The sequence below is a fragment of the Pieris brassicae genome, chromosome 10, assembly GCF_905147105.1.
Source record: "Pieris brassicae chromosome 10, ilPieBrab1.1, whole genome shotgun sequence".
Lineage (NCBI taxonomy): Eukaryota > Metazoa > Arthropoda > Insecta > Lepidoptera > Pieridae > Pieris > Pieris brassicae.
In genome coordinates, this window is record NC_059674.1 from 8,143,716 (window position 1) to 8,163,796 (window position 20,081).

The window sequence follows — 20,081 nt, forward strand, 5'->3', positions numbered from 1 at the left end:
AGTGTCTTGAGTGACATGAGTCCTCCATAGAAAAATAGATGAGTTGGATTCTAGTCATCTTAAACTTCACTTTACTAAAGGTAAAACACATCTTAAACTTTACTAAAGGCGAAGAAAAGTATATAATTTTCATAGTCTGTGAATTTTATAATTTTTTACATTAGCAATGCTGATCTAGTTTCTTGATTCTAGCACTAGTCTGTGGAAATGTGATGAAAACGATTGTGAATTGTGATTTGTATTCATAAAAGTTTTTCTACATAAACTTTATTCAATTTTACGGCCATGTGTTATAACATTGGCAAAATTACTATAAATTCTAGTGATGATATCTACCACTGCAAGTAGTAAAATTAAAAACCTCAAGTTATCTGAGGATTCCGAGGGTCCTGACCGTGAAGAAATTACACATGAAAACACAGCGGATGATAATGTCAGAGGTTATGTTGGGCTATATGATGCCTCCTCATCTTTCGGAGGTCCAAGGGATATACGCTTTCGAACCCGAGGTCGAGTGTCGGAATTTCGCCATTCTCGTGGCTATGGTAGAGGGGGGACAAGAAGTCGTGGCTGTTTCCCGCCACGGTGCGATCGTGATGAAAATCCCTTTAAATATCACGAATCGTTAGCTTCAACGAATAATGAAACTTGGCCTCAAGGGAACAGTAAATTTTATGAACGGTCAGACCTGGTTGTAAATTTACCTGAAGATCCCCGAATATCTAAGCTATTACGTCGTTTATGTGCGGAAGTGGATGTGGAAAAATCGATTGTAATATGCAGTAAGCTTCAAGAGGCTGTCATGTTACCAGAAAATGCTAGGTATATTAGAAGATCTTATGATATATTAGTGGAGTCATTGTTAGATGTTCTATATGATGCTCCAGGCATAGAAACTAAAAAGGGTGCAGCAGCTGTGTTGGGCAGGATTGGTTATGTTATGGGACCAGATTTTCGGAAACATCTTGATTGGATTTCTTCTACATACAATGTACATAACAGTTGTATCAAGCATTTGTTAACTCTATCATTCTTAGAAACTTATCAGTTGGACCTGCAAACTCCTAACTTAACAGAACATGCTGAAATGGCATTAGAGAGACTTCAGGTAATCATAGAAGGTACTGATTCTTGCGAAGTTTTTATGGCAGCAATTGATTCAATGATTGTATTGTCGAATTCCTATCCAGAATATTTTGCAAATCATTTTGTCGATACTGTTGATATCCTGGTGGGGTGGCATGTAGATAATGGCCAACCAAAGAAGATAAAAGAGTTTGCACTGCAGTCATTGTTCAAACTTAGCAGACATTGGCAAGCAGATGTTGGATTTTCTGTCAACTTACTAAATCAATTTATTGAGGACATGCTTGCATACTCTGGCATAGATGATAGAAGTGAGAAAGAAGAAGAAACTGCTCCTGAAGAATGCATGCAAAAGATTGGATCATTCTTCAATGTTTTCAATACAGTGGTTAAGAGTTTGGGATCTTTGCTAAGTCCCACTGTGTCTCATTCAGTATCTTGGACATTCATCTCGGATGCTTTAACTAAGGTTCTTCGGGTATTAACCATAGTCTTAAAACCAGAAGCTGAAACTGATTTAATCTTATCTGGCAATGAATGTGTTACACTATTACTTGGCTTTTTACAGACTAAGTCATCAGCTTGTGCACCAGCATTGTTTACTTTAATATCAAGTGAAATGAAAAACTTTTTGCATTTGGAAGAGAATATATGCCTCAGCGTAATTAATCTTATATCAATCTCAATTAAGGAGATTTCATCAAATCTACCTATAGATTTCATATCACAAACTGTTGGTCCAGATTCACTGTTGAAACCGTTGCGATTTTCACAAAATGTACACATTTTAAGAAACCTGGTGACAATTTATAGTTATCTACTTAACCTCAAGAACATTCCACTTCTTCAAGAAGCTTATAAATATGTTTTAACGGATATCCAAAATTCGATTTCAGTTATAATTCCAGAGTTACATATAGTGAATGTTGAGTACTCAGAATTATTGAATAAGGATGATGCCGAAAGAAACATAGTATTTTATCTTCAGTGTTTATCGGATTTGGCAAATGCTAGTAATTCAATTATTGGTATGTGGGCCTTACAACCTAGTATTTTAGAGTTACTGGCAATAAAGATGTGTCCTCACAATATAACACTAACAAAAGATAGACCAGCCCTGCAGTACTCTATACTTTATTTGCTTTATTCACATTGCAAAAAAAATAACCATTTCATAGCTTCCAGTGATCTTGTAACAAACACTCACCAGAGAACTAATGACTTATTTGGGCTGTCAAATCTAAGTTTGGGTGATGTTTCTAGTACCAGCCCAACTTGTGGTCATTTAGGCATAATTCTACACACATTAAGTATTGTTCTAGATGGACAGGTCCACAAAGAAACTTTGTTACTTATTGTTAATTGGATTTCAGATATTTTTTGTCAATTAGACAAATATTTACCAATAGTCAGCTTATCTAAAGAGTTCCTCATTTTGACAAAAAATATGTTAAACCTGGCTTATAGTTTCGACAATGATCTGGTACTTAAAATTATCACAAATTGCCTTTACTTACTTAGAAATCGGAGCCTCACCTGGAATGTTATACCCTTGAAAACATTGACAATGATCTGTATACTTCATCTAGATAATAGGAATAAAGTTGTTTCAAAACTTTGTAAGGATGTGCTGTTTCAGCTTCCATGGGATATAGTGCAACAAGAATTAGACAAACAAATTGTAAAATTATATACATCACGCAAGGAAGGTTTTTCTGTCATTAACTGTAATACCAAATTTAACTCTTTCAGGGAGTTTCTTATGAAAGGATCATTTTCAACACTACCTAACCATCACTTTAAATTGATAATTGATTGCCTGGTGGCAGTCAGAGACAATGATAAACAATTTTTGTTTGAAATTTTTAATTTATCTTGGCCATTGCAGTCTTGTGAAAATGAGGAAACAAATCTTTTATTTTTTCGACAAAGTGCCACTAATTTCTCAGGTATATGTGTTAGTTGGGCTCTGTCTGAAGCTGCACATACTTGTATTTCGCTGAAACTCCGAACAGTTTTAGGAAAACCCCAAGAGACATTTACAAAAATTGAAAGTGCATTAAAAGGAGTTGCAAGGGAAATATCTTCCCATGAAGAAAAATATGTTGCCAGAGCTGAATCCAGATTAAATTTGGTTCTTGTAGAGCTTACTAGAGCACGGTGGTTTATCGAGTTTATGATGTTTTTAGAAAAATATACATATAATGCTGCTGAAGGCACAGCATCTGTATTACCCGCAGTTGCAAAGCCTGTAAAAACATTTTTTCACACTAATTGGCCGACCTGCCGAGAATGGCAGAACAGAGTGAGACCAGCAGCTTTGGCAGTAAGCTTATATGCAGGGCATTATGGAGCAACCATTTACCACGCTTCTCTTTTACTTGAAAATGCCATAAACAAATCTAATATTGATCTTGAAGCAATTGTAATTAGCTTGGCTCAAGCACTTATAAAGTTACAAGAGCCTGAGGTATTGCATGGGCTATATGTATGGATAAAAACAACTTTTGATATAAAACTAACATGGCTTCATGCTGCAGCTGAACAAGCCAGTGGTAGGTATGAAATGGCTATTGAATACTACAACAAGTTTAATGACCTTCAAAAAATTGATGGTGATTTCTCACATTCAAGTGACACTAGGTTGGGAAAATTTATAACTGAAAACATTATAGATAGCTACAAAAATTTACAAAACTGGGAAGAACTGACTGAATGGTTGAAAACCGTTGATAAAAATAATGAAATGGACAGTGATAAATATAATATATTGAGATTGTTCGAAGAAAATATTCAAGGTAATCTTTGTGACTGGAATAATTTGAATTTTGAAATTAAAGAAATACCTAAACATGCTTGCTCATATCAGGATTTAGTTAGCAAATTGGATTCCGATCTGACTACAATGGCTATAAATATTTTCCATGATGACTATAATGAATTATATGACACATTATTAAATGAGCGTGAAATCTTACTTAATTCAAGCACAGAAGAATTTGCAAGAAATAATTCAATTAATTTCTTAAAAGAAATAGCTGTTATTCAGTTAGCTAACCATGGGCTTCAAAGTTTGAAATCTGGAAAAACTGTAGTGAATCCATTTAAACCGTCAATCATCAAAGAATGCAGATATGGAACTGAAATGAATAATCTTACTAAAGTTTTGTGGTGGAACCAATATTTCATGAAGCTAAATATGAGCGAAGAAAACATATTTTACAATGAATGTCTAAGATTAGATATTGTAAAGAGTGCAAGAAAGAATGTTAATTTACACATGGCGAAGCAAGAATTGTTAAAGCATTTTAGAAATAATGTCTCATTTCAACTCTCCTTTAACATACACAACCTGGATGATTTATCAGAAATTCTCGTAATGTCGCATAATATTTACGAGATAGATATTTGGACTTTAAATAACGCCACTGCTCTCACTGAATTGTGCAAAGTCACATACGCTAAAGAAGAATCTAAATTAGCTGCCATTCATTTATGTGCTAGTATTGCTCTAAGTTTTTCTCAGCGATTAGCAATAGGCGAACACAGTTACGAGCTTCGAGAGAAAGCTACAAGAATGTTGTTGACATTATCAAAATGGGTTCAAAATGAAAACGATAATGTTTTAGAAAATGATTCACCGTTAACGAAATTGGTTTCGGCTCTTCCAGAAATTGGCTTGGTCGATAACAACATATCAGAAAATGTAATACCCATTTCAGACTCGGCAGTGGGAAAGCTGTTGCAGTTTGGAGTCAATCAATGTCCTGGGTTGGCAAAAGCTTGGGCAAATTTCGCCGCATGGTGTTTCAGATGGGGTCGGAAAATGGTTGAATTTAGCTCAAAAACCGGAGAACAATTAACGGATAATGATAAATTACAAATTGAAAGCGTAATGATTGGTTGCTCACCGCAAGATTTTGAGGCTGTTTGTGAAATATTATCTAAAACGAAAGCTACTTGTGATGAAGACGACATTGATTGGAACGAAATAAATACTTCAGAGATGATTGAAAATCAGTTGCGCACTGTACCATCTTTAAATAATGCATTCCCGGAACATCTGGCACTTCTGGTGGACATTTGGCGACAAGCACAAAAAAGAGTGTTTTCCTACTTTGAACTTTCAGCCGATGCCTATTTCAAATTTTTGCAACTAATTTGTGCCGCAGACTATATTAACCACAGTGGAGAGAATGCTGTAGTGAATGCTACACTAAGATTACTTCGGCTGATAGTTAAACATGCTATGGAGCTGCAGAGTGTTCTCGAGTCTGGTCTTGCAAATACCCCTACACAGCCCTGGAAGGTCATTATTCCCCAATTGTTTTCCCGTCTTAACCATCCTGAAACTTACGTTAGAAAATGTGTGTCGGATTTGCTTTGTCGCCTTGCAGAAGATACTCCACATCTCATTACATTTCCAGCTGTCGTGGGAGCTGTTGAAAATGAACAAAACAGCATAACAGAACTACATGTTCCCCGATCATATCTCTCAAATGACGATGTTGAGAGTGACGAGGATAATCTGGATATGGAAGACAATTCCAGCGACAAGACATCTAACAATGAGTTGAACTCTTGTTTCTTGGATATGGAACAGACGCTAGCGAAACAAGCGCCCACTACTATACTTCAGGTTAAATTGTTAGTGAAAGAGCTGCAACGAATCAACTTACTTTGGGATGAATTATGCTTAGGCACACTGGTACAACACCACTCCGAATTCAATAAACGCCTTTCTCAATTAGAAAACGAAATAGTCAAAGTACAAAACAACGCCAACTTAGTAGCTGAAGAAAAGGAGAAGCTTATTCAGGAAAAGCATCGAATCATTTTTGAACCGATCGTGTTTGTGCTAGAACAACTTCATCAGATAACTTCGGTTAAACCAGAGACGCCACACGAGATATCGTTTCAAACTAAATTCCAATCAACAATCGTAGAAGTTATTGATAAAGTAAAGAATCCATCGAATCCGGATAAACCGCAAGAATCATGGGCACCACTAAAGCAATTTCAATTTAAATTGCAACAAAAAGTCAACAAAAGAACTTCATACTTCTTAAAAATGTCGGATATAAGCCCTGTACTATCGGAACTGAAGGATACCGTAATAACGATGCCTGGGCTACACACAAATCAAAGAACAGTGAGAATAACTATCAAATGCATTGAAAACAATGTCGCTATTTTACCCACGAAAACTAGGCCAAAGAAATTGGTTTTCTATGGATCCGACGGAAAAGCATATACATACTTATTTAAAGGACTCGAAGATCTTCATTTAGACGAAAGAATCATGCAACTATTGTCTATTACTAATACGATGTTGGCACGTGACTGTGAAGACAACAACAACCAAACGTATAGAGCCCGTCACTACTCTGTGATCCCGCTCGGACCGCGCTCGGGCTTGATCAGTTGGGTGGACAACGTCACCCCACTCTTTGCACTCTATAAGCGCTGGCAGAACAGAGAAGCCGCCCTGCTGACGGCTAGAACTAACAAGACCGCGAACGTGTTAAGGCCGTCGGAATTGTTTTACAAAAAACTCAATCCGCTTTTGAAAGAGGCTGGAATATCCCCGGAGAATAGGAAGGATTGGCCCACGTCTACTTTGAAGCAAGTGTTGGACGCTCTCTCTGCAGAGACTCCTCGTGACCTTCTGTGGAGGGAGCTGTGGTGCGGGAGCGTCTCGCCCGACCAGTGGTGGCACATGACTCGTCGCTACTCCCACTCCATGGCCGTGATGAGCACCATCGGTTATATCATTGGCTTAGGTACGTATATTATTCTGTAACTCTCCGTTGACACATGGTGACCTCTAATCTTTATATGTTTTTCTTTTTGATAAAGCGTCATATAATCAGTCAGGATAATGGTCATATATAAATTTAACTTGATGTTAGATTTAGGAAGCTGAAGATCTGTCTTCAGATCCTTGGTTTGTTATTCACTCGACGAAGTTCCGTTTTCTGTGTAACAGTGAAACATCACATTAAAACATAATGATAATAATAAGTGAACTTTTATTCAGGCGACCGACATTTGGATAACGTGTTAGTGGACCTGACGACGGGCGAAGTGGTGCACATCGACTACAACGTGTGTTTCGAGAAGGGCAAAGCGCTGCGCGTACCCGAGAGGGTGCCCTTCCGTATGACGCCCAACCTGCGAGCGGCTCTCGGCGTCACCGGCCTCGAGGTGAGCTCTCCCCTCCTGCTAATTAATTCGGGACATAAAAAAAGGCCAACGTCTAAGTTATCACTTTATTAATTCATTAATCTTATAATATATATTCTAATATGAACAAAATTCTTCCGCGATTCATTAATCTAGACGAAAATCTATTAAATTTTGCAAATTGAGCTCAAATAACGGGTCGGCACCTAGCGCGACCGATCGCACTATGAGCTAGAAGCGTTTCACGTTTCCCACTTTGTTCCTCACTCGAGCATTAGAGGTCCGCGGGCCCGTGCACGGGTGCGGGCTCGCAGCCCTCGCCGTCCTCGTAGCCCGCGTTCTCGATGACGCGGCAACGGGTCGCGACGGCGTCTCCGACCGGCAGCAGCAGGCGCGCCCTTCGGCCAGCTCGAGTCGCCGGCGGCGTCGAAACGTTAACGGAGCCTTCGCGAAGCGCCACCGAGCCCCTCTTCCTTTCGGCCGCCGGTGACCCTCTGTACTCTGATGCGTCGGGCCGTCTGCACCTTAGCAGCCTGGCGAAGGCCGTCCTGAAGCCCGCGTTCTTCCACGCGTAAATGAGAGGATTCACACCCGAGTTCGACATTGCCAGTGAAGAGGTTAGCCGGTACGCGATCGGGCTGTGCTGACGCACCGCCGGCAGCGTCTGCGCGCAGGCTACGACCACGAACGGCATCCAGCACACGGAGAACGATCCCAACACGAGCAGCACGACCTGTAACGATAGGTTAGGTCAAAGCCGGGTGACGCGCGCGGGGTCTGAGTCGAGGGCCGGGGCGGGCGATACCTGTATGCTCTTCCAGTCGTTGGCGGCACCGGGACAACACGCGTTCGCGCGCAGGCGACGCGCGTGGCAGGCGGCCTCGCGCCAGATTCGCCAGTACAGCACGAACATCGCAATCCAAATTAGCGAGAACATTGGCGTCAGGATACTCGTCGTGTACGTTTTCGGCACCACCTGTATAACACATGTCCGCCTGTAGTGTCCGTTATACTAGTAAACGCGCGAGTTATATTCGACGGCATAGCTACAGTGTCGTCAAAAGTAGCTTAGTGATATCAAACGAGGGTCGACGGGCTGCCAATAGAATGGACAAAAGATGAGGTCCACAAAGGGAGTGGGTCTATCTTACATATTCGGGTCCTTTTCATCTGTGAGGAAAATTACTTATCAATCTGCTGGGTGACTGGTACTACGTGTTTCCCCGAGGAATTTGACGTTAGCTTTTGGTAGGAAATAAATTCCCGGTGCGATTGTTATTTATGCAATCATTTTGAAAACGCAAACGATTATATTATAAAGTACCAAAAATGTTCTCTCAAGAAAGCGGTAAGTCTATTCGAATTCTGGGTATCGTTACATTTGATCACGATTTGTCAAGTGGAGTGACGGATTGTGATGCTTTTCTGATTCGTCAAGTATCACGAATCCTTGTTACTTACGCTAACGATAGGAATCAAATTATTAAATTAAGTATCAAATTGTCGTACCATTTGCATTTCGTAAGTTTGACTAAGTTAAGAAATACAAATGTTTTACATACAAAAAATAACCTTATTTTTCTATTACGATAGCTATGGAGGCCTCTGTGCGAGGAAGCTAAACCCATCAAAACCAACGTATAATGTGAATATACCTAGTGCATGAAGCAAGAGATTCTCTCCACGCAATAAATTAGTCGTATATGTAACGACTTTTTGACTTTTCCGGTAAAATTCGGAGTACCCGAAGCATTTTGTGCAATTATACTGAGTTCCGGTGGTGTTAATTCAAATAAAATATCGTCGAAATTACTCCGTTTGTGCAACAAACAACTAAACTAGCAAGAATATTTTTGGAAAATGGCGCCAACCGTCAAAGAATATAAGCAGAGATTTTTGTTGTTTTCTTCACCCATTCTGGGTAGGCAAAGGGAACTATGCCCTATGAACTATTCAGTAGAATTTTTTTAATGAGATGAAATGAAATGAAACCTAACCTAACTCATTGAATCAAATCATAAAATCTGATATTGAAATAAGATAGTAGCTTCTATTTAGAAATATTTGCATGAATCAAAAAAACTTCTATGATTTTTTTTGTCATGAAAAATGTTTTTTTAAATACAGTTGCTCAAAACTCGGAACTCTTTGCAATTATAGGCTTTCCACTCTCGTAATGAAATATACTATTTCTAACCCTTTCATCTCCCCTCGACATAAAATTACATTGTTAACCAATAGGAAGCTCCACTATTGGCGGAAAACAGAGCTTGTCGTACAAATTAAAAAAAAACCATGCTAACTGTGTTAATGAACCTTGTTAATTTTATCTATGCAATATTATTTTAAACCTTACCACGTTCATTTCGCACGCAACGCCGTCTGCCCAGTCGTTCCAGAAGACGGGCACGCAGCTGATGCATACCGCCACGGACCATGTCGTGCTCATGAGCAGGCGCGTCACAGCCTTGGTCATGTAACGGCTATAATGCAACGGGTGCACTATGGCTATGTACCTATGACCACAAATGAACCATTATTTTAAACTAAAATATTAAAACACTCGATTATAGTGATAAAACTATTAGGCGTCTGACTTAAAGGGTATCCACACCTGTCCACGGCGATAGCTATGATGTTGTAAATGGAAGCGAGGCATGCGAGTATTATCAGGATGAAGCGCATCAGGCAGGACCACTTGATCTTGCCGAAGTCGTCGTTGAGATAAAAGACGAGGTGGTAGGGGAGCGTGAGGCCCACCATGAGGTCCGAGACGGCAAGGTTCAGCACGAACTGGTTAGAGACGAGCGACGACAGGCGACGGCTCGTGGTGACGGCCAAGATGGTGAGGGTGTTGCCACTGATGATGAGCACCATGAGCGCCCCGTCCACGATGCTCCACGCCCAGTAATTGTAGAGATCAGGCGGAATCGGCTCCGTCGAATTGCCGACGGCCGCGCTCTCATTGCCCGTTACCCAGTCCATGCCATCACCGCTCCTGTCGGCCTCCGCTCATTTGAACAAGGCTCGCGCCTGGAATCGCAGACATGTTAATAATCTCGAAGGTTATACAATTTCCAGCTTCTGAGAAGAATCGATGGAAACGTGAAAATTGTCTATTATTATAGAAAAGTTAAACTGTCGTGGCGCTGTACGGCCCCGCGATCGATCGCCGCCCACATTCACATTCACAACTATATCTTAATAATTTAGAAATTGTGTTTTTGCTGTGATGAAAATAGACAGTAGTGCCTGTGTTGAAACAGGAGATATGCAAACTGACGCTAAACAAAAGAAGCTTGTACAAGCCTCTTGTATCAATCGTCAGTAATCCGACACGTCTACGAAAGGTAATTTCTTCTAAATAACTAAAGTACTGTAAGTGTTGTCTGGAAGTTCTTATTGAAAATATATGTAGTCCCACTGCATAACGTAAAACGACTTGAAAGGTTATATGTTTTTACTGCACTTCTACTTCTCTTTACTTAAAATATTTACTTCACTTAAAAATCATATCTCTCTATCGTTTGTTCGTTGCCGCCTATCGTTAAACGTGACTAATCTGAGGCATTATTTCGCCCATCTACGCCTCGAGTCATTTATACCAATCTAAAATATATTTGCCATTGAAATCGTTTAATTAATTAGTTGAAACAATAGCAATTAAAGACAACTTTATTTGTTAGGAGCCACTTTTGAGTCGGCAACACAAAGATGTCGAATCCCTGTGGAATTGAATTTCTAACGATACTATGTCTAAAGTGACGAAAGGTTGCTTGGAGGAATGATTTCGTATTTTCTTCTAGCTAACATCAATCGTTAAACAACGCCGAGTAAAAAATAATTTCTTTGAATCGAATATTAAAGATTCATTTTATTGTTTTAAATACTTTGGGAATATGCAAAATGTTTACTAAGTAATGAAATAAGACTTTACAAAATTTGTCTTGTCAACGGCAGGCTCCTACAGTGCCGTATCCGATTGATATAGCAATCGATTTATTTACCGATGACCGACGTCCATGGGTCTTCGACATGTATTGCTTTCAGATATTGGCTATCAGTCTTCGCACTGCTTCGCTATCGTTCTGCTCTCGCTGCAGTTATTTAAAGGCTGCAAACACTATCTGTAAATCTGTTTATGTTATATAAATACGTTAAAGCTCCTCTTTTGGGAGATATTGATTATCGAGCGCCTTGCATTCAATTATAGAGGAACGTGCCTCCGGTATCGGCAGATATTTGCACGTTAAGCCCCATCAAAGTTTGCTCTTAATTTACTTTGATGCACGTCGAGCGCTCCGGACATTAATATCATAATACCATTTTCAAGGTCAACCTAACCTTTGTTCGAAAAATTATTCTTTAAAAATAAAAATTACTTAAAGTTTTAGTTGTATCGCGGAAATGAGAATAACATTATTTATTTCGTTAGGGAGTTTTGAAAGAGGAAAATGAGAGTGGAAATGGGTCGGTTACATAAGTTGAGGCGGGGTTGGCACTGGATGCTTACGTAAGGGCGCTCAGGGAAGCTTCAAATTATTTCTAAAAGACGAATTTAATTTCCATCTCCATGCAACGCTACCGATTCGTGACAAAACACTTGGTCAAACATTACGGCTCGCTCAGATATCTCAAAGTGTATATTGGAATAACTTTTAAGATGTAATATTTAAATGAGAATTTATAAATAATGAGTTGGAAATACGCTTTTGAAATAGTAAATAACCTCCGGGTAGTCGTCGCCACTAATCTGTCAAACCCGTTGAGCTATTGTGTCAATATTTACCGCAACGCTGTTTCCATTTGTAAAAGCGTCGCGCACTAAAATACACAATACACTTTTAATGAACACTGCTTAAACTTCGTGTCTTCTTCCCCGGAATTAAAAACGAGTGCAAATACGTGGTTTCGATTCGACGCTCCGCACTAGACTGCTTGATGTGCTTTGAATCGGAGTTTAGCGGCCTTTGCGGCCGTCGCCGTATATTGCAAAGGTCGCTTTTCGTAATGGTGTAAAGGGGAAAGTTTGTTTTTAATCAGTTATGTTGCCCTATCATTAGCGTCGTCTCTGCGCGCTTGCAGATATATATCAAAGCTCTAAAGCAGAGTATAGCGTAATGAGAGTTTAAAATTCGTTTTCAGCTGTTGAATGAGATTATTTAGGGTATTGTTTATACGTTGCGGTAACGACTTAGTTACTGACAAGATTTAGTTTATTAATGCCCGCATGTTATTTACATTTAGTTGTTAAGTTATAGTTATACATTTCTCTACCTTTTGTTTATTTACTTTGTGCTCGAGTTAGACTCGACTCGAGTCGAGTAAATCGCAAACTTATATTACAAGAACAATAAGCGAAAATATCCTGGAGCAGGGTGCGTGTGAAAGTGTGCTCCTGACATTGACACGGCTGGCACACCGCCAGCCCGCCGCGCCGTTGTATGCGTGTATCCCACGGAGTAGATCGCTATGTAGGACCTCATATTTTGCCAACTAGAAGGGAGATCCCACGGGACGACGACGAAGGGGTCACTTCAACACTTAATTTGCCACGGCCCAGGGACACACTTCTTTACTTTGACAGAAACACACGAGGGCGGCCGAAAACCGAGCCACTTGTTTCGCTCAAACGTAATTTATGGACCTAGGAAATAAGATATGTTAGGAAATATTTTCCGTTGCGTCGGACAGGCATTTTGAGAATGGAGTTAGGAAAGAATAGAATAGAAAATCATTTCCTCGCACCATTCTCACTACTACAACAAGTTCCTTAATATTTTTTCTTTCTTTCAGGTAAGTTTCGTGACACTGGGGATTTCATAAAAGTCGCGTAAGTAAAAGAACTGGTAGGGCTAACGTCAACTGCCGTGGTAATAGTAATAGTTCATCGGAAAATGGTCGTTAGTGGCCAATATTTCCATTTGATAGCTTTGGCTGTTTTCGGTAACACATTGAATTATTACTTCTATTGAATTTAGGGAAACTCATGAAAAAGGTTTACTCACAGATCCAGTTATCTTATTGACTATAGACGTACAAACTTTATGACGCCCGGTATCTGCGGAACCCTCGTAAAACGTGCTAATAGCCGTTTATATGACCCTTTCGTGAGATGCGACTTGCAAAAAACTTCCAGTTGCGATCTGTAGCTCCTCAATATTTCGGCCTATTTCCTTCATATCGATTTGTTGCTCCAGGTCGCGTCTGGAGGCTCCAAATTTCAACATCCTAATCCAGATGCATTACTGTCGTCTTGTTTGGAGGCGCACGTGCGTCGTCCATGTAGTACGTACTTTAAATGTAGTTGCTTAACGTCTAGAGCGTTTCTGCCTCACCTTAATAACATTATAATAACTAATATTTTAATTATTTTTTTCGAACTACTACGAATGCCTTAATTGATTTTGCATACGAACAAAGTTTCGTAGCGCCTACCAAGTCCGTAGTACTACGGTTACGACGCGACGTAGCGAGAGTGTTTTAAAGAGGGAGAAATGACAATGCCAAGGCGAGATGCGACGATTTGGCAGACGAGGCTCTCTCGATTGCCAATAATTATTTGCCTTTGTACTAACGCGCATACGTTACCTTAGCTAGCAATCTTTGGTATCTCCCGAAAAGTAGAGTGCTTCCCTATTTTGGCATTATGATTTAGTAATGATAAGTGTTTTCGGCAACAGCGAGTGTTATCACGTCCTTATCGGCCCGCTTATTGATATACTCATTCACATTGTATTACCGCTTATCGCAAAAGGTATTGTAAATATGTCACCTTTGAAAGTGTATTGCACATTATTAATTCTAATTAACATTGTTTATCTGCACATACTGATCAGCATATTTTGATTGTGTTACATCCGCGCTTTAGTTGCTTTACTTCGCTCTAACTAAGTTCATTGAAAGAGATAATGCCACAGAGGTTTCGTAAACGATAATTATTCTTTTAACGAACGATAATTCCTACGTAATGCAAGATAAGGCAAATGGCCGCACTGTCACGAGTGAGGCTTTGAATTACTGGCAAAAAAAATCGTAACCATTTTTGTTTTTAAAGGACACAGTTAATCTATCAACATACTAATAAGGCCTAAGATTTAGACTAAGGTATACTAGATATAGGTTCGTCATTAATTTGTCCGATGTGTGTTGATTTTTTCCGTCTATTTACCTATTTATCCATATAACCTATAAGTTCGTTAGAGATTTTTAATATCTATATCTTTAAACATAATTATTACACAAAATTGTTCAACTTACACAGCTTTCAGATGTGATGTAATGAACCAAATTCAACTAAGCTAAGCATACAAAACAAAATGCCGATGCCACCGTGGCGGTAATGAAAAGTTAATATTTCCACTACAATTGATGTGGAATTATCATTATTCGGTTGTGAAGGCCACTTACGAAGTCATTGAAATTAATAATTATTTCGTGGTGTCTACTGGTGTTTCAGTATCAGATATTAGAACTCGTGGCACGTAAACGTCTACGTGCTCGCTCACGACTGTAAATACAATTCTGCTATTTTGCGAGTGCTCCCCATTCCACTTCAATTATATTTTACATATTTTATAAGCCCGGAGAGTTCAAATAGCGCAATGAATGCGAACCCATCGATGTGCGGTTATTAATCGAAAGGGTGAACGCATTTAGGTCCGAGAAGGTTTATATTATGAATGAAATAGCCCCTGTGACCTAATGCGACGAAACAACATATACAAGATCGATACTGACGAAGGACGATCGTATATTCGGGTGCTGGCAGAGCGCCAGCCGCCTTCCCAAGGTCCTCGTTACTTATTCATCCCTGAGTATTCAGCCGTTCCTATCCAACGCCAAGGTCGGACGTTGTACTTTCACAGTGGTTTTAATTAGCATTCTTTTTATTTACTCTTAGCCAGATCACGCTTAACCCAAATTAGAATCAGTCTATCGTACACCAGAGGTTTCAGGATAATATTAATGGTCCGGCTGATGAGATGTTATCAAAGAGAGCGGGTGCAGTCAGCGCCGTGACGACCTATTAAAATGCTAATGGAGTCGGCAGGCGGCCGGCAAATGTTGTGGCCTCGTCACACAACTTGTGGTTTTTACGACAAATAATAATTTGGTGTGTGCGCGTGAATTGTTAGTAATAATATAAGTGCGTGCCCCTAGTCTCTATTAGTAATTGCACGTCATGTGGAGCAAGGTGTAACGGTTGTACCCCTTACAAGAATCTGATAAAATAAAATAGATGGCGATTAAAAAGACGGAGTTTCTTACCAGTTCTACGCTTAATAAGTATGTATATATAACTCAAATACATGATTAAAACTATTTTAATTGCGACTGGAAAGCCGATTGATTAAATTTTAAGCGAATGTAATAAAAATAGACGGCTGATTTAAGAAAGCAACAAAAAATATGTTACATAAATGTTTAAAAATGAGGACCTTAAAGCGGCTTAAAGTGTAAGTTGACGAAAGCTTTATGAGGATCTTAATACATTATCATACAATATGTGAATTAAAGCATCAATTAATGTTGAAGGCACGAATATGCCTGTATTCAAACCAAATTAACATCATAATTAAAAGAAATAAGTTCTAAATTGGCATTTACTACCAGTTCCCAAATAGTAGGCGTCGATGACACAGTCCACTGGGCCACGACATCAAAAACCATCACTAGATAAAATAAAGGAGCCTTGAAGCCTATGAGAAAACAAAAAAATAAATGTTATATTTGGGTTAATCTGAAGGTTCTGAAGGTTATACTCCTGTGTTCCATGTTATTCGTGTTTCCTTTGTAAAAGTATAGTGGTTGTAGTACAATGTCGATATTGTATTTTCTCGCAATCTTGTTCTATGAGTATTGTAAACACCACTCCAAAAAAAAGTTTGGCATCTTTGCTCTATTCATAGTATATCAATGAATTGAGCTCTTGTCTGCCCTTGTCTCGCCAATTGCATAAATATTGACTCCTATGCCGATCGCATTAAAACTACAACAACGATTTAAGCAAGCAACATTTTTAAGCATTTAAATAAATTTTTGACACGTGCATTTCATTCAGTTATTCATATGGGAATGGCTGAGACGATGATTGAGATGTTTTTGTACTTTCTTTTAAGGAATATACCTAGTCCAGCCATAAGTTCTGTTACTAATGAAAATGTGTTTCTTAAATTAAATAATGTAATTTATTCCTACGTATTTATTAAAAACTCAACAATAAAAGAATTGTATTCGAAATGGCCACTTTTGCCATTTATACAGGCCTTTAAAATGTTTGGCCACGAATCTATAGATTTATACACTATTTCCAAGAGAAATCACGCCACTGCTAGTTTTAAACATATTTTATGAGAATAATGTCGCCATGTCGTTTAGACGAGGCCATGTTCTCTAAAATTTACCATGTTTTGAAGTCTAAAGAGTTGAGGTCTGTCCTGGTTTCAAGCCAGGTTAGGGTAGTTCGTGCTCTGTGATGAGGTGCAGTAGCCTACTGGAAAATGCACGATATAATTCTTAAAAGCGTATTGCTGTCTTGATACACTTTGGCTGAAGTTTTCTCTCCTTTTCACAAAAATGTAGTTTTGTGACATGTGTGGTGGTGCATTGCAAAAAATGTCAAAAGAAACGCTCAGTTGTGGAAGGACGGATGACAGCGATGCAACTCAGCTGTAGGTATTAGTCCGAACAAGTCCTCTGAACATGGTAAATGCTATAGAAGATGCAGAGAGACCTTACATCTCTACGCAACGCCAAGGGATCAAGCCGCTCGGAAAGTGACTAGTCGTCGACGATTCGAATCTCTCTTCGTTGAATACGGTCAAGAGGAAGGAGCTGGTACTGGGAAGCTTCCGCCTAGAGGTGAGAACAGTACTCCTTGTGGAGCTGAATTTGCGCTTTATAAAGTTGCAAGTGATAGCCCGGGGTGAAGTACAGTCTCGCCTAGCTGAGCACAAAAAGCTTCTTAGAGGCGGAAAACGCGGAAGCTTGTGTCTTCTTGGGTTTAGATTTGACTTGATTTCGTATACCAAAACTAGAAGTTCTATGTATACTTCTAGTTTTCAAGTGACAACGAATTACTAAAGAATGCAAAATTGTCGCGCCTCGCTCATTTGGAATAGGTTTCTTCATTGGATTGGTTTTATTTAATTATTTAGTTCAGCAAAAATTACTGGAAAATGAACTTATTTTGAAAGAGCTATCAAAATGTTGACCGACGAATGTTAAAGACGATTCAATAGTGCTTCCATAAAACAAAACAATGAACATTGAATAAGATGTAATCCTACTTTGTGGGTGAGGTGTGCAATTACAATTAAAATACAATTGCTTATTGAATCAGCATTTGGCAGACAAATCTCAACTGAACCAAAAGTGATCTGTTCATTCATTCGCAGCTTAATCAACAATAAATTATTCGCGCAATTCCTATAAATTTGTTCAAACATGCCAAGCGCAATGTCGATCTGTTTAAACTAACCATTTCGTGTATTGATATGGAAGCTCTATTGTTTTTTTATATTATATTGTATAATATTCAAAAAAATATTCAATGTACTATTTCCGTAGTGAAAGGTTTCTGAAAAAGAAGACGTGGCAGGGATCCGTTACTAATATTATATTATTAATTTTAAGGCAAATGATAACTATCCCATCTATCGAATCACCATGAGACGAGATGAAAGTAAAATCCGTTAAAAACGAGTTATCAGATCGTGTACCATTATTAATTGTAAGCAATAACCATCTCAACCTTAGTCTAATGAACGGCTAAGTTATATGCGTAGTGTATCATAATAGATTTCAATGAGTCTGAAAATAATTAGTAATATCCGTTTGCATTGTGTTCAGCCGTTTCATTTACCTTCGGGAACATTTTAACGATTATAACGTAGATTTACACGGCGCTCTAATGAAATGTGTTGCCTTTATTGTACTGAAAATTATTTCATGGCGCGATATATTCCGGACGAAGTTGTGCTATTTATGGTCTTAATCAGGCTAAATATGTGCTACGTACAATAGTTATGATAAAATGTGCTTTTACGACCTGTTGATATCGAAATGCTTGTATATAACAAAATAATTTTCGACACTATCTACTATCAACTAAGAGGTAGGTTTTGAAATTTCCTGAAATAGAAAAAGTTGTAAAGTGCAGTGTTTAGGACGTTGTTACCGTCTTGTTAACGTAGCGTATAGTTGCCCTACGCCGTAGCAGAAAACTATAGCTACACAACATACGTACTAATAAGATAACCCAAGAGTAAAAAATTACTAATCTATATTATATAAGTGTGTCGACGGATTTAAGTGAATCGAGTACTTAGTTTTTTGCAATAATTTCTAGATATTGCTGTCTTAACAGGTGAAATGAATCTTATCTAACACTGTTTGAACAGTTAAGCTTAACCTGAATAACACGTGAAAATTCTTATAACTAGAATTAGAACTTATCGCTAAATAGGATAGGTGTATCTTTATTATAAAGATATAATGTAGTACTCGTAATAAAGGTAGCTTTGTGATTTGCCACTATACAAAAATAAAAGCACTTTCCATGAATCGCCTTTCGATCCAATTGCACTGAGCAACATTAGGTGGAGACCACATTTTTCCTCATTACCGACCGACACTTGACCCCCTTCACGTCGGAGGTGGGCAACGCGTCCAATGTACAAGACCGACTCTTACGAAGTGAAAGCTTTGTTTGCTATTGAAATAATATTGTGTAGCTTGAAATTTAAATTTCAGTACACTCAAATGAGATATGTTTGTTTTGCAGTGTTAGGTAAAGCATTAAATTAAATACAACTATTGACATAGCGTGGTTGTAAACAAACATACGCGATTAGAAGAGAGCTCGGCATGAATAAACAATTATCGTATTACTTACGAGCGAGTGAAGTAAACAACAAGCAAAGCTTTCTTGGTCTTCTGGGAGTATGTCCGTTATATGTAGGAATAACAACCCAACTACGCATTTGTTATCTGATGACCAAAGTCCTCTCTTCATGTTCCAGAAGCACTTAAATAATTTGTAGACAAAGTAAGCTGCAAACTTTGCTTTGATTTTTTGTCGTGCGTTCGATGATAAAATAACCTTCAGAACATAAATAGCTTATTCTTTTTGAGATGCTGAATGATTTAAAAGGATTCGCGCTTATCTTAATATCGATAATACATTATTTTCATGCACATTTTCAAGTGCGAATTTTTTTTACAAATTATTATTTTATCTATTTTTTTTTTTTTAGAAAACTAGTCAATTGTTTTGTATTGGGTTGGGTGCGCTCGTCGCAAAATATTTTTAATGGTATAACGTATTTGCCTTAATATTAGTCAACGTGTGCAAAGGCAGTTCCCTGCAGGACTTTGGGGAGATTGTTATAATTGGATGTCATGTCATCTGCCTGCGGTGGGCCGTGTAGAACGGGTTGCTGCCTCCCCGCTTACATCTTTATTTCATTAACCTACGCCTTAATGATTGTGGAGATAACAAAGTACGTTAAGGTTTATTTAATAATAAACTGCATTGATAACGTTATTTACGATGAATCTTGCATCTTGGCTTTGTAGGTGACTTGTTAAGTTAGGACTTTTAGATTAATATAGGTCGGAGAAATATCGTCACTCGATCGATGTGGACATCGTCATTAGCGGGCTTAGTGAGCGTCACGTGGGTGAAGTACGAACATAAAAGACGAACGCGCTGTCCCACTCGAGGCATTTGCTTGGCTCAGATTGGTCGTAACAATATTCGTAATGACACGAAATTATGAAATCAAATCAGCTTCATTATGAAC

At 38.6% G+C, this 20,081-nt stretch overlaps 1 protein-coding gene across 8 annotated transcripts; it reads right to left on the minus strand.

Moving 5' to 3' along the window:
* Positions 1–7,412: 7,412 nt before the first annotated feature.
* LOC123714820 (octopamine receptor 1-like) lies at positions 7,413–13,652 on the minus strand. 8 transcript variants are annotated; one of them, XM_045669380.1, is made up of 6 exons: positions 12,062–12,248; positions 11,280–11,399; positions 9,887–10,305; positions 9,629–9,788; positions 8,078–8,248; positions 7,413–8,005 (listed from the first exon to the last, which is right to left on the minus strand). In XM_045669380.1, exons 3-6 carry the CDS (start codon positions 10,255–10,257, stop codon positions 7,547–7,549), a joined length of 1,161 nt encoding a protein of 386 aa, XP_045525336.1. In that variant the 5' UTR covers positions 10,258–10,305; positions 11,280–11,399; positions 12,062–12,248; the 3' UTR covers positions 7,413–7,546. The 8 variants fall into 8 exon arrangements, with proteins under 8 accessions (XP_045525336.1, XP_045525334.1, XP_045525332.1 ...); XM_045669378.1 differs by having other exon boundaries at positions 11,280–11,407; XM_045669376.1 differs by having other exon boundaries at positions 12,002–12,248.
* Between the last annotated feature and the right edge of the window lie 6,429 nt (positions 13,653–20,081).